Below are 16,777 nucleotides of genomic sequence, written 5' to 3' on the forward strand. Positions count from 1 at the left end.
ACTGAAAATGATTAGTGGTGCTACAAAGAAAGCACACATAAGAATTCAATACTTGTTTGTTTGAAGTCTGTATGAAGCTTTTTTTTCCCCTAATGTTTGCACAGTGCACTTGTATGAAATTACTTAGCCCAGATGGGCACATGTACTCAAAACACTGAAAGGTTACAGTGCAGCAAGGTTAAATAATTTCTCATGACAATTTAGTTTTCTTGGGGTTTTTCTTCTAGTTAGATGTGAAACAACTGTAATTTCATGAATAACTTGCAGTCTTGTAGTAATAGTGGAAGTCCTGATTTGAGTGACTTAGCTTTTCTAGCAACAGAGAGATGATCTCATTATCATTCAATGAGCCAAGCAACTTTTGCTGGTTAGAACTGCTAAAATTATTGGGACAATGATGGTCACCATTTTGAGTGTTCCTGTGACTGCTTCCTGAGGGTATTACCTGGGAAAACTCTTAACACCAAACACCAGTTACTGTTTTGTCCACTGTTGCATGATAAATAACAGCAAAGTCTGTAATCTTGCTAATCTACTCTTTGCCAAACTGCACATTGTATAAAAAGGGCAAGGGGAAGACAAAACACTCCTTCCCATTTCTCAGCATAGATCAAATGACAGAGTGGGAAGTGATTTCCTCTGTATTCCAAAGGTTTCATTACTTTTTATAAAATACATCATAGCCTATTAAGAGGAATGATAAATTATTAAATCTACATTACAATTCTCTAAATCAATACACAATATACATTCTGGTCACAGTATTTTTTCTCTCTTTCTTCACTTACTTGGTAATTAACAAAATTCTGTAATGTGCTATGGGTCTCCTAGGTATTACAGAGAGAGTATGTGGTAATTGCAGCTGAGCACCCCAAGCTAGCTATTTACTTAATGCTGATGCATCTTCATACTTTGTCACTATCTACAGCAGTGCTGTAATTTTGCTTTCATTTTGTACATTTTCCAGAAATCTTACTTCTAAGCTGCTTCACGGTCTTTAACAAACATTGTTTACAGAATGCAATAGAGCATTTGCCTCTGGAGCACCATCTCTCCCGGGTAGGGGTTCTTTAGTCTTGGCTCTGTTGCTCCTCTGCGGGCTCCTGCTTGCCCTTGGTCGCTGCTGGGCTGGGAACACAGCCAGACCACAGCACCAGCCCTTGTGGCCCTTACATTGCACTTGCTGCAGAACCTCCTGGCAGAGGGCAGGGACAGGCCACATGCTCAATTCCTCCCCCAGTGAGAAGTCAGAAATACATTTGAACTTGAATTTGGGAAGCGTTCCTGAGTTTAGATCCAGCCGTGGCTTCCCACTTCTCTGGGTCAGCTGTAGCCAGCAGATACGCCCCGGGGGAGTAATTGTGGGCAGCTCAGGTCTGCCACGTGCAGCTTTTCTAAGGAGGCAGGGGCACATTGTTTTTTAAGTCTGTACTGGGTCTGCTTTCTAGCACAGAACAAATTTCTGCAATAAAATGCTGGTTTGCTGTCTTTGGGTACCATATAGAAAGGTAGTGGTGCAGACATACTGTCGCTTTTAAAAAAACTGTTTTCTCTATATTTCAAGGTGCCAAGTTGGTTAAAAGTGCTCTTGAAGGTCAAACAAGAAAACAGTTCATTTTGATTCTGCAAAATAACCCAGATGTGCTCATAACAATAGTCAAGAGGCTCTGACTAGGCCATCCAGACTTCACCCCCCACATCTTTTGGGCCATTTTACATTCTCTGAATGATATGTGCAAAATTCATATGTATATGTAGAACAGATAAATGTGATTGGGAGGAGAGTTTGGGCTGGATCTGCCTCATTCCTGTTACAGAATAAAATACACTGTTATGGCAACACAAACTCTTCAGGACGGTTAAGCCTAAGAAAAAAGAAGCATGTATTACGTACAAATAATCTTTGCTTGAAATAAATATTATTGACTCAAAAAAGGGCAACTTTCTCCTCTGGGAAAAAAGTTAATAGTTCTAAATAGAACTTGCTGCTTGAGGTGTGGAAAATCCCCAATATTCCCAGAAGGTCTGTTGTACAACACATAGTATGTCACCTGTCCCTGCCTAGAGTTAGTCTCTGTTACTGCAAGGCTACAGAAAAAATACTCCACCTGTGTTTGTGAGCCCTTGAGCATTCATGTTACAACACCACATTTAACAAGCAGTGTGAGAGCAGCGCTTCTGCTACCAATCATTCTGCCTTTCATGCTCCTGAAAGCCTTGAATCTGGGATTATTTTGCTTCATTTGCTGAAGCCATTGGCACTAACCTCAACTCTGAAGACATGGGATGCTAAGGAATTTCATATGCCATGTTCACATCTAATCCAGATGGTTTTAGCTTTGTATTTGGACAGAGCTTAGAAGGTACTAGTCACCTTTCTATATCCCAAATATGGTTTTTACCAGCATGCAGCGTTAAACGGCCCCTTAGATTTGGTTGTGCACACTTGGAAAGCATTTTGCCTCAGTATTAAAGAACCTGTCAGGCAGTAAGCTATTAAGGCAGCCATAATTTAAATTAAAAAAGGTGCTTTGGCTTGAGTGTGGATAATAGACACTGTTCTCAAAACAAGGGCTGAAACTTCCTGGTGCCACCTGGCAACTAAGGGAGGATGTTGGGGAGTTCAAACCACTCTGATCCCTAAATGTTGTTCAGACAATCTTTTTCGGTTAGTATTGTTTGTTGAATTTCTGCCTTCTGGTCACTCAGAAAGTACTTGGGGTTTTTTTTCCTAATGGTCCCATATCAGTTCAGAGGTGAATTCAGGAAGTACCAAGATAAATGGAAGGGTTTTACTTAACTGCTAAAGTAGGCTTTTCTAAATCTCCTATGCTGTACAGTTTGCATTAGTTTTAGATTAAGTTTATTTTTTAGATTATCCACACTGGTTCAGCAATCCCTTCTAAAGCCCAAACGATGTCATAAATAATGGCTGAGAAAATTGGGAGCCAGGCTCCATGTGAAAGAATCTTTTTAAGGCACACCAGATGTTCAGAGTGGGAGATGGAATCAGGGCATGGGTCCATAAAAGGAGAAGCATAATAAGTGAAACTTATTTTATCAAATTTCTCTTCAAAAATTCCCATGATGCCTCACCACTATTAGAACAGTTCTGTAGGGGAAGTCATGAATCCATTAGATAGCCCATACTTGCTGAACCACCACCTTGTCTTCTACACTTCAAGGTGAGCTTTTCTTTAATAGTTTCTAGTGCTGTAATAAAAAGAAATGAGCCTGAGATTCTCTAAAGTTCATAGGGAGATAATAGCATGTAAATCAAGGAGTAACTATATTAGTCATGAAAGCTGGTGGGGAAAAAAACCCCAACTAACTAAAATAACTAACTCACATTGATTTCAGTGGGATCAGAATGTCAGCCAACTTCCTGCCAATGCTAATACCAGTCTCTACCTCCTTATATGGGAGGAATTTGTGGGGGGAAAAAAAATAAGAGAAATTATGGCCTTGTAGGAGAATGAAATCCTTTTTTACATGACTCAGAACTTCTGGTACCCCTATTAATATGGGAAAGGCTATCGTTCAGGGCTGTAATTTACACTAACATAGTTGAAGTTCAACTTAAACCTGAAGTTTAAGTTCTTTCTTAAACATGAAAGCAGCTTGATGCAAGGCTTTGGAGAGTATCACGGGTTGAGTGATCTTCATCTTCTGTAAAAATCACAGGTGATGAAACCAAAAGAAAGCAGTTTGATCCTAGCTCAACCCAGCCCAACTTCTCAACTAAAGTTCGTTCTTTATTTTTTTAAAAAAGTCTGAAATACAAGATACACCTTCATTTAAAACAGGTGGGAGACCCACAAGACAAAACTTATTCCACTACTTTCCTTAAGTTCCCTCTGTAGCCTGTGGTAAAAGTAGAGTAGGAGGAAGCAAGAGGAAAGACATGGACACAGAAACCTGGGAGCAGGACCTGAAATTAGGAAGTATTGTTCCTCTGGAGGACACAGAAGAAAGGCAGGTCACTCGGAACTCCCTAACATTGGATGGTGTCAGTACATGCCTCTTGCCTTCACCCTTATTTGTGTTGTGGCTGCACATGGTTTTGGCACACGGTGTATGACAATAATACTATATTATCTTATTCTACTATATCATATAATACTGTACTATTTACATGCTCACACTACTGTTTGATGGGGGTAAAATACTACAAGCCTGCATTTCTCTTCCTATTATAATGGGAAGAAGCAGGTCTACACGTTCACTTCTATAGATGTCTTTATCAGGCAAGACTGAGAGAAAAAGGTATCATTAGTCTAATAACGAGTGTGTGAGCTTTTAGCAATTATGTTTTCTCCCTACCTTGCTCCTGGAAAGTGCCAGGAACCTATAGGGAAAAAGATTATGAAAGTAAGTTGTATTTTCTCACTAACCTAATGAGTACAGAAACATACAGAGATGGGGTTTCCTTGGCTAATTTTTTAGTCAGCAATCACTCTGGTTGTCCCTGCCATGAAACCCAGAAACAGAGAGAGTATAATAAATATAGATTGGTGTTGCTGACCAGGAAAACACGTCACAGTTGGATGACATAGGCCTCAGGACATGCTATGTGGAAAACTGCATTTAAAGCAATGACAAAACCAAATTTAATTACAATTTTAATAAAATTTCAAGCAGAATTTCTAATTTATTTACTATATAGTGAACTGTCTGAGTAAAGTCATGTTGTAAAAATCCTCTTCCTTATTTTAAGTTATTAAATAGCTAGACAAATTCGATTGCTTTTGTTTTTGTTATCTATCTTTACTAATTCATAAAATAGGCTTGGGATATAAATCTCTACCCAGACTGAGAATGACTCTCTCTCTTTTCTCTCTCCCTCTCTCTTTTCTCTCTCCCTCTCTCTTTTCTCTCTCCCTCTCTCTTTTCTCTCTCCCTCTCTCTTTTCTCTCTTCCTCTCTCTTTTCTCTCTTCCTCTCTCTTTTCTCTCTCCCTCTCTCTTTTCTCTCTCCCCTCTCTCTTTTCTCTCTCCCTCTCTCTTTTCTCTCTCCCTCTCTCTTTTCTCTCTCCCTCTCTCTTTTCTCTCTCCCTCTCTCTTTTCTCTCTCCCTCTCTCTTTTCTCTCTCCCTCTCTCTTTTCTCTCTCCCTCTCTCTTTTCTCTCTCCCTCTCTCTTTCTCTCTCTCCCTCTCTCTTTTCTCTCTCCCTCTCTCTTTTCTCTCTCCCTCTCTCTTTTCTCTCTCCCTCTCTCTTTTCTCTCTCCCTCTCTCTCTTTCTCTCTCCCTCTCTCTTTTCTCTCTCACAGTGAAATGTTATCTACTGTAGTTATACAGTACTAAAAATTCATTTCAATCCTCTGTAGAATTTCTAACTGTGAGCATCCCTCCTGGACCCCTTCCCCTTAGGGGTGTTAGTTCATGTGTGCTTGAGAAAATCAACTCTAAATAGACATAGCTCAACTGTTTAGTTAAGAAAATCTACTCTTAACTACATAACCCCACTGGGACTGGCAATACCTCTTCTTGCACAGTAACAGAGGTACTGCAGAAGCATTATCTTGGCTTTTTCCAGTCTGCTTAAACAGCCCTTAAATCTCACTACAAGAATTAAAGGGGAATTTCAAGCATGCTTTAATGAAAAGGGGTTGCATTTCAGACTTGACTTATCAAAAATAATTAAGCTAAGAACTTTTATATTTTTGGGCAAGTCTGGGGAGACGATACCCCAGTTTTGTGCAATCCCTATCCTGTCACCTTCCCAAAATACAGTTTGAGTGGCTATTTTGTTCCCAGCATGCAGCAGAAGCAGCTATTGCTCACTAACCAGGGTGCCTCAGCCCTGTGAAAGCCATAGGCCTCATATCTTGAGAGCCATCTACTGGCACCTTGTCTGTTATCAACATACTGCATATCCACACACCCTGCTCAGTTACAGAGCTGGTATGTAGCAGATTTTACATCTTCCTGCTACGATGGAAGTAAGAATTATTTGGAGCAGTCTAAGCTCATAAATCATCTACAGGGGGGCTCTCGGAGTCCTTCTTGCACCGGACTCCTCCATGCCCTCTCTGCTGGTGTACAGTGAGGCAGGGGCTAATGCAGGACAGGGGGGGATTGCAGGGAACTTCTCATAACTGCTGTGTATTTCTCCTGCACTGCATCTAGTCGTAATTGCCTTGCTCCAAAGTCGTGGTACATTTTAGGAAGCAAAGGAAAAACAAGTGACAAGGCTGTACTCTGGTCAGAGTGTGCTATTTCCATAGGAAGCAAAAGCTTTTGTTAGTTCTAGTCTGCTTCTTCCATGCTCACCAAACTGGGACTGAGAGCCTCCACTAGGGCTGCAGCAGGAGGGGGTTAGACACTCAACCAAGGCAGCTCGCGCAGCATGGGACATTGGATAATGGATCAGGGTGCATGCTGTGTCTCCAAACCTCACAGGACAGGGGTTGGGAGTGGAGTGGGATCACCAAAGACACGGATCATCAGCAGAAGAAAAAAGGGGTTGAGAGGTTGCAGAGGGGGTTGAGTAACTTCGTGGATATCACAGGCACAGAGATAGCTTGTTCACCTTAAGTTTGGGCCTCCCAGTATTAGTAGATGCAAAAGCCACTTTTCACGTGTTGGGCAGTGAGTACCTGGGATGCTTTCTGGTCTTGTGCCACAGACCTATGAAAAATTACTCTGCCACTATTTTCAGAGTACGTGTGAGTGGTGTTTAGGACTGCACTCTGCCTTTAATTCCTCTTCCTTTAAATGGAAGCTATTAAACTTTCTGTTTAAGGCAACAAGGTACTCTATACTGTTCCAGAGCTTTACTTGATGTACTTGACAAATTGGTTTGGGTTTTTTTTATAAGTTACCTTTTATATGTATCATTTGACATCAATGTTTTAGTTAGTGAAGAATCTTCATTTGCATTTTTTACTGTTTTGAGTTGGTACGCCTTCAAATAAAAGTAACTATTATTTAGAAATTGCCTGACTGATCACAAAAATGTTTTTCTATCATACACAAGCAATGACATTTCGAATAAAAATTTAATTACGTGGAGGGAGCTGTTTTCAGATTTCAACAATATTTTTTGTACTGCTGTTTTGTTTCATTTAAGGTAGAGTTAAATATATGCGTGACAGCTTGAAAATCAGATAGGAGATTAGTGTGGCTTGATAGAGCATTATACCTGGCTAAGCATTGGTACCATACACTAAACTGGAAACAAGATCCGTTTTCATTAGAACATCATATCTGTGCTTGCTGTTCATAGTTTGTTGTGTACAATGTCAGTATTGACAAAACATCTCTTTCAGATCCTGAGACAGGAAATGCCAAATACCTACCTCTTCTGGGCCTCTTCCTTCTCAGATGTGGAATCTACTTTCATAATACCTAAATCATTAGGTTTTATGCATATGTGTGTGTGTGTGTGTGTAAAAATATCTAAGGATGCTGACTTCTGATCCTTGTGCAAACCCCTTTTAATGAAATCCTTCAAGAGCCTTAGCACTTTTTCTGTTAGGCTTAATTTTTGTTGATGTCCCATTCCCAAGGACAATCAAAAATGCTCCTGCAACCCTTTGTTCTCTGACCTGAGACAGGCCATATGAAGGTTGTCCTTCAGGCTATCACTGCTTAGTGCACAGGACCACACCACCACTCTGGCATTGCCACTTTGGCACAATATCGCAGCAGGGTAGTTGAATTTATCTTAATATTCACCTGGGGCATACAAGTGCCCTTTATGCCCAAAAGCCTCATGTGTGACAGGTAACAGTGTCTTTGGGTGCACACTGAAACTCACACCATGTGCTCAGATACTGTGTCGGGAACGTTCATAGTGGCAGTGCATGAAATGCTCAGACATTGCCCATTGATATTTCTCATAAGTAGGGGCAGTGATCTGGGATCTCTGTCCCTACACAAAAGGATACACATGGGCAGGCTGTTATCTGTTAGAATGATTTAGCAATATATCAGGAGACATGGAGCAGGGCTTACAGATCTGGGCTGGCACAAGGTGCTGAATACGAAATGATTGTTTATTGTTTCATAATGCATAAAGAAGGAGTATCAAATGATGTTAGCAGGTGCCAAGTTTAAGAAAGTTGTCTTCTCACACAGTACATGAAGCTCATGACCACAGGTCCTCCTGGCTGCCATATGGTTTTTGTGGTTCATGGGAAATTCATGGAAATAAAACCTATCAGGAGCTATTAACCACAGGGACACTAACTCTTGTCCCTGAGCAGTCCCAACCTGCACGTGAGAGTAAAAACACCACTGTAACCTTGCTCTCTGATCTCCTGCTCTTAGCTGCATGTCAGAGGACCCATATGAGGTATCTCAGCACGGTGTGTAGTGTCTTCCATGGGCCTTCAGCAATGCTGCCTCTTGCAGGAAATGACTCTCCTCCTTCACTGCATCTGTTGAACAGCTGAGTGGTACCATCTCCCTGTCCTCAAGGGTCTGCTGGAAACAAGCAGAAATGGCTCATACAGCTCTGTGATGAGCAGTACCACGTCTGTCTGTGGTTGGGCTCTCTCCTGTACAGATAGACACAGTTCAGAGGTTTCTGTTGACAGCATTGCCACACAGACAGGAGGGATAAGTGAAACTACTTGGGATTTGTGCAGTTAATCTATTACTTCCCCTTGGAGGTTTGCAGGAATTGTATTAAGATAGAAGGATACTCTGAAGTCAACTGAAGCGAGGTAAATGTAACTTCTGCAAGCTCCACCTTAATAGAAGGTGAGCCTAAAAATTGACTCTGAAATGCCATTTGAAAATGCTGGTTTTTGTCTCTGGGTTGTTTTTCTTTTTCATCAAAGCAGATTTTATTACCTGCCAGGAAGAAAAGCATCCTCTACAATTCCAAAGAGGTAAAGGGGGTAGAAAGACCAGTAGTATGCTAAGGCTGCATATACTTTCACATTATAATCCTTTCGTGCTCTTTGTCTTAAAAACAACTCTGGGCAAGAGATCCCAAAGATAGAAAAAGAAATAATAGATGGATGTTATGTTGCACTGGACATCAGAAATTGTTTACATGGCAAAGAAACTGATGTCACACAGAAATTATATCGGTGAGTAGATGCTGTGGGTTTTCTCCTTGCAGGCCCCAGTTCTGCATTTCCATGTAATAATGTCCTGGGAAAAGAACTGCAAAAGTAAAGCTCAAATATCCCCACAACAGTAAAGGTTCCCACGACCACCTCTTTCTGTATCGGACTCTTTGAAGGGCTGTCAAGTCATTTAATATGCTGCAGTGCTGTCTGTCCTGGGAGATGGAGGTGATTTCTACTGCTGGTAGCAAAATGTCCAGTGCTACAAGTGCCTGTAAGAGCAAAGCTCTTTGTAAATCAGTCATGGAAAAACACTGTTAAGTTGGTTAACCCTGGTAGTAAAACAGAGTTATGAATTTCTTCTTCTCCCCTGAAGATGCTCTGTTGCTCTTCAGAAATAAACACTGCTGAATAACCATGACTTCATATAAATAATACACTCCCTCCTACAAGCTGCATGGAATGTTAAAATTCCAGAATGGACTATAAAGAGACGTATAAATCTTTAGGATCCATGCGTTTCTCTCCATCTATTAAAACTGAAGGTAAAAGGATCACAGTATTTATTTGCATTTTCCATGCCCTTTGTGCAATTTTTTCTGACATCAATTTCATGTGTGGAGCAGCACAAGATAGTGTTCCAGTATATATTGCAATACTTTGTTCTGTTTCTCGGCATGTGCTGGCATATTCAGTTGAAAGCAAAGTGTAACACAAGACAGCTTTTTTGGCAAAACAGGTCACCAAAGCAGTGGAATGTTTCAGTCAAAACTCAAAGTGTGAGACACACTGCTTTAAGGCAAGTTGTCTTTCAGGCAAAGCGGAGACCTTTCTTCATCTTTATACATGAGAAGTCTTGCTCTGAAGCAGTTAATTACAATGAAAAATATGGCACTCTTTTCTCATAACTGGCCATGAATTGTACTTGGATTATATACTAGTTTGAGTGAAGAACAAGAGCCATATTTCTCTCACAAGTAAGGAGGGGGGGAAAGAGTCTGTCACTATGTAGATGAATGCAATCTACTTGTTGTTTATAGACCCAAAGGATCCCTCAGAGCATTAAAAATCCATGTGATATCCAAGAGTGGTATACTTTGCATTGAGATATGTGATTTAGCTGAAAGCTGTATAAAATCTGTAAAACTGCATGTAGGCAAAGAGCTCCCTACTGCCTGCGCATTCGAGTGAAGCCATGTGTGCTTTTCCTGCACACATGAAAAATAGATGATTATAAAATCTGCTTGAGATTCACAAACTTCTGACAGAAACACGTGTCTAGGCTAAGCGTGCCAATTTTGGTCAACCCAGGCCTGAAAATACATAGATCTGAAATAAGCATTGTTCTTCCATAGTGAGGGGAGAAACTTCAGCTTCGTACACAGCAAGTCCATTCTGGTTGTGTCCTTTGCTGGTCTTCTGCTGGCATAGGTAACATCCTTTTCTTCTGGGGTGGGTCTTTCAATAGGCAACTGATCTCACAAGACTTTTCTGGTGAGGTCTTTTAAATCAGACCCACTCTTTTGTAAAGAGGAATTACCACTGAAAATAAGGGACCCCAACACTCCATTCTCTTTAGTATTGGCTGGGACCTTATTTGGGCAAGTCTGTTGTAGGTTAAATAGATTTTTTTTCTTTCTTTTTCTTTTTTTTTCCTAGGAACTAAGACTAGTAGTGGTAGCCTGCAGCAGCTCACACATGGTGTAGCTCTCATTTTCTCAAGACTTGTGCAGAGTGGGGTTTGGGATTTTTTTCAGTTCTGTATGGGTGTGTTTCATAAACATGCTGCAGTGTGGTGTCAACAGGGAATAAGCTAACTCAAATGTCCCTTGTACGTTTGGTGGGATTTGTTCTTAGCAGCTGTGGAACTTTGTCACATCCTTTTAGTGCTCAAGGAAATCGTTGTTTGTAAATATTAGCTGAGCTGTAAGAAGCCTTTTTTCCTTGATATTCTTGACCGAGGTTACCTTCCTAGGGCCTTTAGAGATTTCAGACATGGGCTATAAAGCGTTTTAAAGATAAGGATCCATGAGCTTAGCTTTATAATCTTTGGATAGACAGAGAAGAAAGAGAACGGGTGTTGTGTACCCATAGCTTGTGTTGCTGAGGAGGTTTTGGTACACTCATCTGTACCATTTGGCTTCTCTCAAGTTCTGGGAAACTTTTTGGAATCTGCAGACTTTCAAGAGCAGCACAGCCAAGATAAAATACAAGTGTGAATAACTGAGGTTGCATAATTCATCGCCAGTACACCATCTCCTAGCCAAGCACAGCAACAGAAGGCATTACTCACAGGCGTGGCTGTGTGGGATTGGGATCAGGTGTAGTCTGGCCTCAGGCCTCCACTGCCAGCTGCTGCTGCCCAGGCCCAGCCTAAGGAGTGTAGTGCACAGCCAGGACAGTCCCTGCCCCTGCTTTGAGATCTCTGAGAACCTGAAACATCTCAAACAGCTGCTTTTCATCTGGGAGCCGATCTCCTCTGAACACTGGTACACGTGGCTTGACCACGTGTATTGGATAAAATTGTCTCAGTATCAGCTGCCCTCAAAGCCTCTCATCTGCCTGTTTCTTGTAGTTTCAAAACTGCACAGGCCTCAGAAAAGCTCTGCAAATATTGGATTTAATAACTCAAGGGGTAGTCTGCCCTCATCACTTACTAGAAGGGCTCTTCCAAGAAGGGTTGAGATTACTTTTGCGGCTTATCTGGCATTGGATCCAAACATGTAGCCCCAAGGAGAACCACACAAGTGGCTCAATATCATGACCTAAGTATTTCACTGATATGATGCTGGTTGCAATTTGTACCTCACACTAGCATAACACTGTCTGTGTGGTTTACCAGTAGTAGTTTAAGTGTAGTGGTGAGATGGGATGAGCACATCAGGGAGTACAAGGATGCAGATATCAACTAGCCTAAGTGTTGAAGTATAGCTGGGAATAACATGTTACTGAGAGATTGCGTGTGCAGTGTCGCATTAAGAAGGTAGAATCCTTTGGAGCTAAGAACTACATGAAAAAATGATTGTATCTCAGTCTATAATTCAAAAGAAATTGCTAGAGAGAGTAATTGGGGAAAGGGGCCTGTGGGTCTAGCTGTCCCTTTTGGAACAGACAGATGTATTTTTATCATAAAAATGTTTTTATAAGTAAAGTTTTCATATCAACAATGAAAATCTTATTAAGGAAAATACCAGTGCTAGTCAAAGCAAAAACCATACTACCATGCCTTAAGCAGATTTCCCTCCAGACAGTTTCAAGTTCATAGTTCAAGCATCATGTTGTGGCAATTACAGGACCTCTGGTGGAGCTTCCATGTACCAAAGTCTGAGAACAAGTATACAAATAGAGGGTCTCTTTTGTCTCCCCAGGCAGTGCCTGTTGTGTGAGTGGCTGAAAACAAAGCAGGGTAAATGTTAGTCAGGACTGTGTGCCTGAAACTCAGTTGCTGCAGTGTTATACAGCACTCTGGGGAGAACATGGGCCATAGCTGGGCTTCTGCTGCCGTATTTAATGATACTCTGTGAATGCTGGATACACTTGTGGTATCATCTTTGGCATGAGTTATTGTGACAGGAGAGACACATCAGAGAGGGTCTTGCTGCTAGTCTGGGAAATACTCACCCAGCAGTTTTATTTCCTGTATGGTCTGGTTAAACTGGTTTAGAGATGAGGCCAGTGACGCCTGTAGCTACGTGGAAATGAAGGGGGTTGGGGTGGAAGAAGGGATGAGAATGGAGGAAAAGAAGAAAAGAGAAACTGTGAGACATAGTAATTGCAACCAGGGAAATGTAGAGCAGTGAGACCACATAGAAGAACCAGGGAAGTGGGAAGAGGAAGCAAGGAGGGAGCAAAAAGATAGGAAGGGAGAGGAGGACAATCCCCTGGTGAGGCTGCGTGACTGTGGTACTTGGCCAGTCAGGACATTCTTTCTTTTTAAATACCTCAGTGATCTATCAAGCAGAGAGCTGAGTTTTAGCAAGAAATAATGAATATGAAAAAAAGAAACAAGGTAAAAAGGAAGAGGGGAGAGGGGAAATATTAAGAAGGAATATGATACTATATGGAATAACAGAATGGAAAAGTGAAGTAAAGAGCTAAAGGGAAAGAAAAAAAAATTGATCTGGCACCAGGTGCTCAGCTGGCAGATGCTCTACAAAGCCCAGAGAAGATGAAGGATAAGATTCAGCGCAACCACTAGCAGGCAGTAAAAATTAGTATTTCTTTTTTGCTAGGTGCTGCTTAGGGCTTGATTAGTAAATAGGAAACAGTAGGCACAGATTTGTGTGAATCTTTATCAGAGCTTTTACACGTATTGGAATGTGCAAATTGATAGCCTTTAATTGTAGCAAAGGCTTCTGGAGTGCAGGTAGATGAGGTCAGTACAGATAGCGGTCAGAGAGGGGAGCAGGCGTAGTTGCATGGGGAAGAAAGGAAGCAGAAGAAAACCTGTTTTAGAGCTTGTGGAGAAGCTATACGGGAATTAACTGAGCATGAAGTATTCCTTGGATCCCGTGTACCGCACCCCCATAGGAAGGGGCACTAAGCAGTAGTACTGCTGTGTGAATTTGCGTGGACTCCTCAAAGCGTGGTTGCATCGAATATGTTAGCCAGTATTTTTAAAGAGCAAGTTCTAAATCTTTAACTTAGGGGTCGAAAAGGAGGTCATACTTTCGGGAAGAGTAAACTTCCAGCAGGGCCTCCTCGCGCGCATTCGGGGGTCTTAAGGCCCGCGAGGGAACCGCGCCTATTCCGACCCACCCGGCCGTGCTGCCCCGGGGGTGCCCAGCTTCGCCCCGCAGGCGAGGGGAGGAGAGGGCGGAGGAAGGGCAGGGCCAGCCCAGCCCGCCCACTGACCGCGGAGCGCCGCGGTCCTGCCGGCCCGGCTACTCCACCGGCGGCTCCCACGGCGGGGTCCAGCGCCCGTGTCTAGAAAGCGCTTCACTGCTGCCGTCTGCAGAAATCGATACTTTTTATTATTATTATTATTATTATTATTATTATTATTATTTTCTGGTCTAACGCGTCCTTGTCGCCAGAGCCGCCCCATCCCGCCGGCGGCACGGCCGCACGTTGAGCACCGGCCGGGGGCGAGGGGGTCCCGTTTACCTGGCAGGTGTCTGTCGGCTGCGCTACGCCCGGGCGGCGGCGGGCCCGGAGACGCGCGGAGGAGGGAGCGAAGTTGGGCCGCCCCGAGCCCTACGGCGGGGCCAGGGCAGGGGCTGGGGCCGGCGGCTCCGACCACCGACCGGGGAGGGAGGGTGTGGGGGACACTGCCGCTGTGCCCCCGCCGCTCGGGGAGCGAGGGGAGTCCCCACCGACCGTCCTGGCAGCCGCATCCTAAAACTGAAGCTCCAGAGAGGAGGAGGGGAGGAGGATCCGCGGCGCAGGGCGCAGCGGGGGAGGCGGCTCCCGCAGCCCCGTGGCACGTCGCCGGCTGGAGGCGGCGGGATGCTGCTGCGGGGCTGCGCTCCGCGAGCGTGCGTTAGGTGTGGGGAGCAGAGTAGCCCTCCGTGCCGCCGTGATGGTGCATTTTCCTCAGGCTCCGTCGCGGGGATGGTGGGATGGTGCTGCAGCCCGAGAAGACCTTAGCCGCTGCCTGCCGAGGCTGGGCAAGATCTCCCTCTCTCTCTCTCTCTCTCTTCTCCCTGCTTTCCCCGCCGTGCTCGTTTCTTACCCTCTTCACCTCGCCGGCCCTGTGCCCGCTCCAGACCCCACAAGCCGAGATGGTGTTTTATTTCCCTAACGTCGCATCCGCGCGTGATTACACACCGGCACCCGAGTCCGCGGCCGGCAACTTCGGCTGCGCCTGGGCGTGTGCGGCGGGGCTGTCACGGCTGTGCATACCCATGCTCCCGGGCGAGCCCTGCCACCTGTGGCTCGGCGCCGGGCGCGGAGAAGCGCGGCGCTCCCCGGCCCGCGCCCCGTCGGGGCTGCCCCGCATCTCGGCAGCCGGCGGGGCGGGACGGCGTGGCGGTGTCCCCGGGCCCAGAGGGGTTGCGGAGCGCGGGACGCGCTGCCCCCGTCCCCCCGCAGCCCTGTCCCCCCTCTCCCCGCGCTGCCCCGGGCGCTGCCGCGGGGGCGCAGCGGCCCCGCCCGCCGGGCCCCGCATCCCGCCCGGCCAATGGGGGCGGCGCGGCGGCGGCACGTGACGCGGCGGGCCGGGACCTGCTGCTTCCCCCGCGCAGAGGGATGCGGGCGGCAGAGCGGGGCAGGCGGCGGCGGCGGCGGCTGCGCGGCGGCGGCCCCTCCGCGCCCTCCCCCCGCTCCCCGCCGCCCGGCCCCTATGGCAGCCGCTCCCCGCCCCGCCGCCGCCCGCACCCCCGCGCCGCCCCGCCGGGCTCCGCCGCTCGCCCCAGCGTAGCGCCCGGCCGCCGCTCGCCGACCCGCTGCCGCCGCCGGCCGGGGCCCCGGGATGCCCAGCGGCCCCGCCGCCCGTCCCTGCCGCCCGCCGCGCCGCCCGGGGGGCACGCCGCCGCCGCCGCCGGAGAGTTGAGTTAGGAAGTCATGGTGCCCTGGGAGCCCTCCCCGCCCCGGCAGTGCGGCGGCGGCTGGACGCTCTGCGACTGCTGCTGCTGGCTGCTGCTGCCCGCCGTGCTGCTCGTCCTCGCCCGCCCCGACAAGCTGGCGGCCTTCCCTACCTCCTTAAGCGACTGCCAGACGCCCACCGGCTGGAACTGCTCCGGTAAGCACCGGAGCACCCCGCGCCCGGCCCCGCAGCGAGTGTCCCGGCAGCCGCGCCGGGCGCTCGGAGTTGCGCGGGCGAGCCCGGGGGGAGCCAACTTCAGCGGGTGATGATGCCGCGTCCCGTTCTATACAGGGGAATAGCGAAGGCAAAAAATCCCGGGTGTCGGGGCTCACCGCCGTTCCCGGTGCGGCCGCAGGCGCCGGGGCCCCGCTTTTTCCCGCTCCGCGGCGCCGGGCGCGGCAGCCGCGCCCTCCGCCGGTGCGCAGCGCCGCGGCTGCGGGCGGCTCCCTGGGCGCAGAGAGAGAAAGAGAGAGCCCCGGCCCCGCCGGAGCGCGGCTCTGCGCTGGAACGGGGCAGCCCGGCGCGTAACTGCGGGAGTGGGGCGCAGGGAAACGGGGCCCCGTGTGCGCATCCTGCGGGCGGCTGTTCCCGTGCGCACCGAACGGAGAGCAGATCGGGGGATGGACACCGCGACCGCGCTGCCTGTTCCTTAAAGTCGGGCTGACCTTTATAATGAGTTTCCTATGTGGGTCAGCAGCCGGTCCTTCTCCGATACACCGAATAATCGGGAAATTAGGCTGTAGTAGCCTTTTTAGGGGAAGAGCGTTATTTGGGGTACTGTGTGGATCGTACATAATGTGTTACATCGGAGGGAATTTGCACTGTAAGCTCTTCATTTTAAGCGTGTAGTGATATGGTTAAGAGCACTTGGATGTTTTTTAAAAAAATCAATGGATTCAGATCTTAATGGGTTTGGAGTCTGATATAGCTGTTTTGTTTAATACCTTGCTGCACGCTGTTGGAGTGGGAAGTCAGCTAGCAAAATCTGAAATTCATGCTTGTATTCGTGAACTGAATCTTCAGTCAGATCTGTTGGTTTTTCCTGGAGAAAATGAAGGCAAAGAGCTAGGTTCACTCAGCGGCTTGTGGGGAACCTGGCACTTCTCCTGTTAACTTAGAGGTCATCAATCTTCATTGGAATCAGGCAGACCATCACGGAAAACACACAGCCTGTTTGTCTTTATTATTGGGGGCTTTGTTGTGTCACGGGCTGGCGAAATTCCAATTTGGA

General features: G+C 46.4%; 1 protein-coding gene across 1 annotated transcript in view; it reads left to right on the plus strand.

The window, feature by feature from the left end:
- The first annotated feature begins 15,485 nt into the window (after window positions 1-15,485).
- The window catches only part of TMEFF2 (transmembrane protein with EGF like and two follistatin like domains 2), a 127,640-nt gene continuing 126,348 nt past the window's right edge, over window positions 15,486-16,777 (plus strand). The window contains exon 1 of the mRNA XM_051787780.1: window positions 15,486-15,702. Coding sequence (XP_051643740.1) covers window positions 15,525-15,702 — 178 coding nt within the window. The 5' untranslated portion in view covers window positions 15,486-15,524. The remainder of the gene's footprint in view (window positions 15,703-16,777) is intronic.

The sequence above is a fragment of the Manacus candei genome, unplaced genomic scaffold (assembly GCF_025592945.1).
Source record: "Manacus candei isolate 608988 ecotype Guabito, Panama unplaced genomic scaffold, ASM2559294v1 h1tg000023l, whole genome shotgun sequence".
In the NCBI taxonomy this organism is placed as follows: Eukaryota; Metazoa; Chordata; class Aves; order Passeriformes; family Pipridae; genus Manacus; species Manacus candei.